Genomic DNA, 9,642 nt, shown 5'->3' with positions numbered 1-9,642 from the left:
TTTTGCCAATCTTTTGGGAGAAAAAGTAACTCATTGTGTTCATTTACATATTACAAATCTCTAGTGAAGTTAAGCATTTTTCACCATTTTAAACATTTTTACCTTCCTTTCTAGACATTAGTTTTTCATACCTCTGACCCAATTTTATGATGTAATTTGTTTTTTCTCATTATCTTTGAAAAAAATTGTTTACAAAATAGGGATATGAATCCTTTCATATATATTACATGTCTCTCTAGTCTGATGCAATTTATTTTAACCATTTAAGTTTTTTGTTCTTTTATTATTTCAATATAAACTTTAAAAAATAAACTTGAATCTATCTGTAATTGCTTTTGAATTTTGTGAGTTAGAGCATAATTTCTTATACACTTAATGTCAACTCATTCTATTCCTACTGCCTGGAAATGCCATTTTTCCATCTATACTAATGTTTTTTCTATATGCTGTTGTAGCTCTAACTTAACCTTTTTGGCACAACACTGCAGCATTCCATATGTTACCTATTTAAAATATGTTAGATGGCAGTCTCGTTCATTCTCTTCCTTTTAACAATAAAAATAAAAATAATACATATTTTTGGATAATTTCTTTTCCCGATATTGGAGCCATCTTGTTTAACTCCATAAAAATTTTTATTAATATATTGATTAGAGACCTTGCCTTCGCCCACCCTGAGCCAGTGGGTCTCCACTCATGTGGCATCGAGTGAGAGGGGCAGCGCACGGATGCTGGTGAAAGGGACCTGGGCAGAGCGATGGTGGTCAAGCTTACACTGGGGCTGCTTCTTCTGGAGCTACTCCTACCCACACAGATTTATTCAAATCAAACAACTGTTGTAACACTTTCAAGTAACCCCTCCCAGAATACCTTAACTGCCTCCAATCCAGCTAATGCCATCACCATGACAACTGGCCGTGCTGGGTAGTAAACAGCCAGTCTCTTCCTGATCTTGTTCTCTTCAACATTTCTACTGTTAAGAGACTCAGGCCAAGAAACACCTATACTTCCCCATCTTCTATACCCAATCCAAATGATGTCTAGACATCCAGTGTGACAAGGAAAAAACAGGTCTTTCTTTGTTGAATCTGCTAATTGCACACTTTATTTTATTGGCATAGAAAATGTTGAGGATCAAGTTTGATCGGTTTGAGGAAAATATGAAGAGTCTATTGTATGGATGATGAATGTCTATTAAATCTACTTGACTTTCATGTACAATATGAAGAGACAACATCCAAGATTAGTTAAGACATGGTCTTTAAAGGTGGATTAAGAAGTATGGACAGGTAAAATTCTACCTTGAAAATGAGAATACATTTTATCTTACCTAGATATAAAGGATGGGATGTCAACAGATTCAGTTTTCATTTGGTTCTTCAAATCTTTAAGGCCATGAAACAGGTAATACAAAAAGCTTCCATAATTCTATTTATGTGTACATTGGAAGGAACTTCCAGGTGTTGCTGTAAATCCTCAATGTATTGTCTCAGCAGTGCTGATTTCATGCCAGTGTAGTCTATATAAAGTTTTACATTGTTGAGCTATCACTCTTTCTTGGGAACTGAACTCTTTCCTCTGAGGCTTTGAATTTGACATTGCATTTGAGTTTTTATATAGTAGTTGACATGTGCCAAGGCACTGAATCTACCCCAGATTGAAGCATAGTGAGCAAATTTTGCATATATACATATCACCCATTCCTATTCAACAAGAGTGCTAGATTCATTTATCTAAACTGATTCCAAAAAGTAGGAGTACATTGGCCTCAACTAATTTCAAAATGCTTTTTATTTCTCCTTATGTTGAATACTTTTTTACAATTTAAAAAACTCTATTGTGAAGATAAAATTAACAAATCTTGAAATTAAAAAGACAAAATATGGACAGGAGCCAAAATTTTAAATCAAGTATTTGTGACGTAAAGACTGGAAGCTTACTTACAATAAATTCAGAAAAACTTTTATAGCCTTTCTGTGAATGCTTTTTTTTTTTTTAACTCTGAATAAGAATAATCACATTTGAAACATTTTCTGTTAGTCAATATTTTTAGATGGTTAGAACCTAAGCCCAAAGAAGGCTTGATTCTGGAAAGTACATCTTTTCACAACTGTCTGATGCACAGAAAGCTTTTTAAAAATAGACCCTCTAGTATTTTTGTTCACATGTTCATCCACTGATGCTTAAATGTTCCAGTATCTCATGTGGCCACAGTAGTCTTGATAACCAAAGTCGTTTTTCCCAACTTTAGGAACCCATACCAGCAACCATTTCCAACAGATCTCAAGCTACTGTATGTGAATGAACATTCGTTTTTGTTTCATGCCTGAATGCTGTCCACCTACTTTGGATTGTATATTGTGTTTGTGTGTTTATGCTTTGATTCAGAGCAACTTCTCATGTTATGAAATCGATTGCATTGAACTGTAAATTAAAAATTATGGCTGAAATTAAAATTAAATTTAAATTAAAAATTGTTTTAATTAATGAAAGAACAAAAAAAGATACTGATTGGGATCAAACTGAAGTTATAGAGCTATTTGGAAGAGGAGATTGACATTTTTCTGATGTTTACTCATTTATCTCAAGAATGTAATATGCTTCTTTTTAGTTTCAATTTTTTATTTAAATTCCAGTTAGTTAACATACAGTGTAATAGCTTCAGGAGTAGAATTCAGGGATTTATCATTTATATATAACACCCAGTGCTAATCACAACAAGTGCTCTCCTTAATGCCCATCACCTATCTAACCCATCCTCCCACCCACTTCCCCTCCAGCAACCTTCAGATTGTTCTCTATAGTTGAGAGTCTGTTTTATGGTTTGTCTCTCTCTCTCTTTTTTCTCCGTATGTTCATCTATTTCTTAAATTCCACATATGAGTGAAATGATCATTTACACCCTTTACACGGTTTTATAATTTATTTCATATAGTTTGTAGACATTTCATTTAGATACATTCTTTTTTTTTTTAATATTTTTATTTATTTCTAGGAGAGAGAGAGACAGTGTGAGCAGGGGAGGGTCAGAGAGAGAGGGAGATACAGACTCTGAAATAGGCTCCAGGCTCTGAGCTGGCAGTCAGCACAGAGCCCGACGCGGGGCTCGAACCCACAAACCGTGAGATCATGACCTAAGCAAAAGTCGGATGCTTAACCGACTAAGCCACCCAGGCGCCCTCATCTAGATATATTCTTATATTCTTAGGCATTCTCTATATTTTGAGGATCTTATATACAGGATCTTTTTTAAAAAATATAAGTTGTTGTCAAATTGGCTTACATACAAACTGAGTGTTGTATGTAAGCCAATTTGACAATAAATTATATTTATGAGCACACTGAGTGCTCATCCCAACGAGTGCCCTCCTCCATGCCCATTAACCATTTTCCCTTCTTCCCCACCCCCATCAAACCTCAGTTTGTTCTCTGTTTTTAAGAGTCTCTTATGGTTTTCCTCCCTTCCTCTCTGTTTGTATCTATTTTTCCCCTTCCCTTCCCCATGGTGTTCTGTTAAGTTCCTCAAGATCTACATATGAGTGAAAACATGATACCTGTCCTTCTCTGACTGACTGATTTCATTCAGTATAATGTTGACATTACATTTCTTATTTGCTTTAAAACACTTGATGGTTGCATCACAATCTTCTATTCTTCCAATGTGTTGAACTATTTTATACAATATTATTTCTTTTCAGTGGATGTTTCAAAGATAAACTTTTTGGAATTTTGCAAATAATGACACTTTTGCTTTTTTGTTGTACTACTTATTTCTTTTTTTTCTTTTCCTTTTTTTTTTTTTTTTTTTAGTTGGACCCCCGCGTTGGGCTCTGTGCTCACAGTTCGGAGCCTGGACCCTGCTTCATATTCTGTGTCTCTGAGTCTTCCCCACTCATGCTGTGTCTCTCTCAAAAATAAATAATAAAAACATTTTTTAAAAATTTTTAAAAAGAAAAAATCTATTTCTGTATCTTATGCAAGGTTTTTAAAAGGCTTACTTACATTGTTGCCCTTGCTGCAGTTGATGGTAAAAATTGAGGGGCAAAAGAGGCTGGGTGGTCAAATGTACTTATTTCTTATTCATATTTTGTTTCATGTGCTAGGTACACCAGTACAATGATGCACAGTACCTATGTTAGAGGACCTTTTTACCTTTTCTTTACTTTAATAGTAATGCTCTTAATGTCTCTTATTAAGTATTTATCATTTAAAAAATATTTATTTTTGAGAGAGAGAGAGCATAAGCAGGGGTGGAGTAGTGGGGGTAGAGGATCTGAACTGGGCTCTGTGATGACAGCCAACAGCCTAATATGGGGTTTGAAATCACAAACTGTGAGATTAGGACCTGGGCCAAAGTCAGATGCTTAGCCTACTGAGCCACACAGGTGCCCCAAGTATTTGTCCATTTTGATATAGAACTCTTTTGGTTAAGGAAATACCTTCTATTCATACCTTGACCAAAGTTTTATCAGAAATGACTGTTTAATTTTTTTAAATTTTCTATCATTTTTAATACGATCATGAAAATTTTCTGTTAATGTAGTTGGTTGCCTTAATAAAATTCTATGTCTTAAAACACAGAAAAGAACAATAAATATTATAACAGATACTTATGATGTCATCACCAAAAAGAAAAAAATTTGTTAACATATTATCACATTTTTTCCAGTTGCTTTTTCCAACTTTATGCTCTAAGTAAATCACACAAGAAATATATAAATTAGTCTCATTTATTAAAAAAAATGATAGTGATTAAACCAAAACACTTACTTAAAAATCATTCTTAACAGTTCTATCCCACCTTCTTTCTTCTCTGAGGCAGTCACTAATGTAGGTTTGGTATAAATATTGTAGTTTCTGTATATATTATATATAAACTATAATTTCATGAATTTTTTAAAAAAGTATATTTCCTGTATCATATAAGCAAATAATAAAAATTATTAAAATAGTTTTTAAAAATTTTTTTCACCAAAACTATTTAACTATTATAATTCGTAATATTTTCCTAACTTGCAATTGATATGCTGAGGGAGTTAATTATTATAAGATCAGCAGGTGCAGAGGCAGTGATTTGATTATCAGAAATGTGATAAGGTTGTTACATAGCCTATGTTAAATATAGTTTATAATTTCAAGTAAAGAGACTTCTTTTTCAATGACAAATATTCTTTTTAAATTTTTTTAACGTTTCTTTATGTTTGAGAGAGAGACAAAGAGTTCAAACAGTAGAGGGGCAGAGAGAGGGAGACAAAGAATCTGAAGCAGGCTGCGGACTCTGAGCTTTCAGCGCGAGCTCGAACTCACGAACAGTGAGATCATGACCTGAGCCAAAATCAGACACGCAACCAACTGAGCCACCCAGGTGCCCCATCAATGACAAATATTCTAAAATAATAAAAGTTTAAAAAGAAAACATTTATGTTGTGTACATTATGTGCCATGCATTATTCTAGTGCTTTGTGTATGTTAATGCCTGACATTAATACATTTGTGTAAAAATTTACAGACTCTGTTATAAAATAGCACTATGAGTATGACCTATTTATGACTTATGAACTGCAGTGAAGAGTTTAAGTAACCCGTTCCTATCACATTCCTAGTTAATTAGGTTCTGAGCAAAATTTCTACCACTAGACGTAAGTGATTCAGAACTTACTGAATATCCACTCCACTTCTTCCAGTCATTCAACTTGGCAAACATAGTCCCTGCCTATAATAGTTCTATCTCAGAGTGGATCTCTCTCCTTTTGGAAAAAAAAATTATTGCTAAAGATTGCATTTTCTGACTTATTTTTAACATAAAAATTTCAATTATAAACAAAAACAGAGAATAGTATAATGAATTCCTATGAGTCCATCATTCAATCTTAGGAAATACATTTCTTATTTAGAATATTTTTGAGGTTCATCCATGTTGTAAAATACATCAGCAATCCATTACTTTTTGTTGCTGAATGGTATGCCATTGTATGGATATAATACATTTGTATATCCATTCAACAAGGATATTTGGATTGTTATCAGGTTTTGACAATTATGAACAATGGGGCTATGAATAGTTGTGCATTTATCTCTGAAAGGATAAATGTTCTCATTTCTCTTGGGTTGACTCCTAGGAGTGAAATTTCTGGGTTGTACGGTAAGATTATGTTACACTTTCTTTTAAAGAAAATGCCAAACTGTTTTCCAAAGTAGCTGTATCATTTAATAGTCCCACCAGCAATCTCCAGTTGCTATATGAGAATTCTAATTTCTCCATATTCCTTCACATGATCATTTATATGTCTTCTTTGGTGAAATTCTTATTCAAATCTTTTAACTAGGATTAAAAGATTTTCAACTGGATTTTTTTCCTTCATTTTTGAGATGTGTTTATTAGATATTCCAGATGCAAGTCCTTAATCAGATATATATTCTCCTTGTGCCTGAAGGATGGCCTTTAACATATCCTATAGTGAAAGTCTGTTGGGGATGGATTCTTTCAGCTCTTGTATGTTCAAAATCATCTTTTCTCAGAATGGTTTGCTGAACTTTCCAATGTATATGTGTTGACGTTGAGGGCCCTCTTTTTCTTAAGCCCTGATGATTCCCTGCTGTCTTTCTTCTGTATATCTGTGCACAGATAAGTGGAAAGTCACAAACAATCAATAGCTCCAAGACCCATTTGAAAAACACAAAGAATAGTCTCAGAAGAGACTAGTTATTACACCAAGATATAAGCATAAAGCTTAGATGCAAAAAAATTACTACAGTTTTACTGAAAGGAATATTTCAAATAAACACATACCAATAATGATTCGAGTATATAAAAGCTAAAAATATACACAAAGACCAATCTTTTCCTTCGTTTTATCACCTATAAGTTTTTTCTTTATTTACTTTTATATGATGTGTTTCACCATACACAAATAGATAATAAATTTAAAGCCTTTACCTTTACTTTTAATGCATAATTAAATCAGACAATGTATATGTAATACAGAATATAACATCTTATAGTTTTTTTTTAATTTATTATTTCTTTTGAGAGAGACAGTGCACCTGCACATGCAAGCAAGTAGGGGAAGGGTAGACAAAGGGAGAGAGAGAAAGAATCCCAAGCAGGCTCTGTACTGCCAGCACACATGAAGCCCCATGTGGGGCTCAAACTCATGAACTACGAGATTATGACCTGAGTAGAAACCAAGCACTCAACCGACTTAACCACCTAGGAGCCCTCAGAATTCAACATCTTAAATTGTAACAAGACTTTAGGCTAGACAACATAAAGTCCAATGAGATGGTTTACATTCTTTTGTTCATATTAAGACTTTGAAATCCAATGAATACTTACACTTAACAGCATATCTCCATCTAGATGCTAAATTTTCATCGTAAATACTTTATATGCTTTTAGAGTTCATAAAATTTAATTTATTTTTATTTATTTATTTTAATGTTTTATTTATTTCTAGGAGAGAGAGAGAGAGAGAGAGACAGCGTGAGCAGGGGAGGGTCAGAGAGAGAGGGAGTCACAGACTCTGAAACAAGCTCCAGGCTCTGAGCTGGCAGTCAGTACAGAGCCCCACACGGGGCTCGAACCCGCGAACTGCGAGATCGTGACCTAAGCGAAAGTCGGCCCCTTAACCGACTAAGCCTTCCAGGCGCCCCAATAAAATTTAATTTAAAAAGTAGACCGAAGCAGCACCTGGGTAGCTCAGTCATTTAAGCATGTGACTTCAGCTCAGGTCATGATCTCATGGTTCGGAGTTTCAAGCCCTGTGTCGGGCTCTGTGCTGACAGCTCAGAGCCTAGAGTCTGCTTTGGATGCTATGTTTCTCCCCCACTCATGATATCTCTGTCTTTCAAAAAAATAAATGTTAAAAAATTTTTATAGTAGACCCATTGTTCTAAGCATACTAAAAAAGTTACCAGTAACTATATTATCTGTTTTGAAATTTAAATTCAAGTTTAATAAAATTAAAAATTCAGTAACTCAGTGGAACTAGCCACATTTCATGTGCTTGGCAGCCATGATGGATAGTGGCTACCATATTGGACAAAACAGCTCTAGAGAGTAACTGGGTGGCTAAGGAACAAAGTAGTTTACAATTTTGTACTGTTTCCATACATAACTTATCCAAATAAATGAATAAACTATATTCCTGTTTTAAAGCCATATAGTAACTAGAAGTTTGTAGAGATCAAGAATGCATCCCTAAAGGATGAATGTGGAGGCAAAACAGTTATCTTAATAGTATATTCTTGTAACTTAGAAAGAAATTCCCAGTAATAGCACTCCAAAAACACATTCTGAAAGTACTGTATCAGAAACAGCTTCATTGGAAGTAAGATTATGTGCTTGGTAAAACTATACAGCTTAATTAAAAGAGTAACCTCAGAGTGTTGATGAAGATATCAACTATCAAAGTTTGAATAGAATAATTTTATAAAATATGAGTAGAAAAATCAATATAATTTAATACTTCATATATTTGATTTCAAATACATATATATGAATCTCAAAAATAAATTAGATACTCTAAGTTGAGAAATATATACATATAAATATGTGATTATATTAAATATATTTCATATAGGTTATTTACATCTATGTTCCTAAGCAGCATTAGTCTGTAGCTTTGTTTATAGTGTCTATTCTTGGGGTGCTTGGGTGGCTAGGTCAGTTGAGCATTCAGCTTCAGCTCAGTTCATGATTTCATGGCTCATGAGTTCAAACTCTGTGTCCGGGCTTTGTGCTGACAGCTCAGAGGCTGGAGTCTGCTTCGGATTCTGTGTCTCCCTCCCTCTCTGCTCCTCTCCCTCTTGTGCTCTGTCTCTCTCAAAAATAAATAAACATTAATTTAAAAAAATGTATAGTGTTTATTCTTGCCTGTTTTTAGTACTGGTGTTATGGGCTTCAAATATAAGAAGTGAGGTTCAAGTGAAGAACCATTCCTTCTTTCACTGAAATGGGCATATAACAGGAAATTTAGCACAGCATTGCCTTGAATTCTATAACATAGCTATGTTTCTGTGTAGTTATTCGTTTATTCAGCTTCTACAGCTATTGTTTTTAGTAAATTGTGGTAATTATATTTTCTTAGAAATATTTCTTTCTCTCAAATCTCTGAATTTTTTTAAGATTACAATTAGAAAATATTTTTTTTCTTTCATAGTTTATTGTCAAGTTGGTTTCCATATAACACCCAGTGCTCATCCCGACAAGTGCCCTCCTCCATGCCCATCACGCCCCTTCCCCTCTCCCCTACCACCATCAGCCCTCAGTTTGTTCTCAGCATTCAAGAGTCTCTCATGGTTTGCCTCTCTCCCTTTCCCCACCTATTTTTCCCTTCTTCTCCCCCATGGTCCTCCGTTAAGTTCCTCCTAATCCACCGATACGTGCAAACATATGGTATCTGTCCTTCTCAGTCTGACTTATTTCACTCAGCATTATACCCTCAAGTTCCATCCATGTTGCTACACATGGCCAGATTTCATTCTTTCTCATTGCCATGTAGTATTCCATGGTATAGATAAACCACATCTTTTTTTTTTTTTTTTACAAATAGTTTATTGTTAAATTAGTTTCCACATACCCCTCAGTCCTCATTCCCACAAGTGCCCTCCTCCATGCCCACCCCTCCCCCCCCCCCCCCC

At 34.4% G+C, this 9,642-nt stretch overlaps 1 protein-coding gene across 1 annotated transcript in view; it reads left to right on the top strand.

Annotated features, from left to right (window-relative positions):
• Nucleotides 1–757: 757 nt before the first annotated feature.
• Nucleotides 758–9,642, top strand: part of ARGFX (arginine-fifty homeobox) — a 24,985-nt gene continuing 16,100 nt past the window's right edge. Inside the window, 2 exon segments of the mRNA XM_039248904.1 lie at nucleotides 758–924; nucleotides 1,335–1,404. Coding sequence (XP_039104835.1) covers nucleotides 758–924; nucleotides 1,335–1,404 — 237 coding nt within the window.

Source organism: Hyaena hyaena, unplaced genomic scaffold (genome assembly GCF_003009895.1).
Source record: "Hyaena hyaena isolate Hyena2069 unplaced genomic scaffold, ASM300989v1 scaffold_321, whole genome shotgun sequence".
Classification (NCBI taxonomy): Eukaryota; Metazoa; Chordata; class Mammalia; order Carnivora; family Hyaenidae; genus Hyaena; species Hyaena hyaena.
This window is presented reverse-complemented; position numbering and strand designations above follow the sequence as displayed.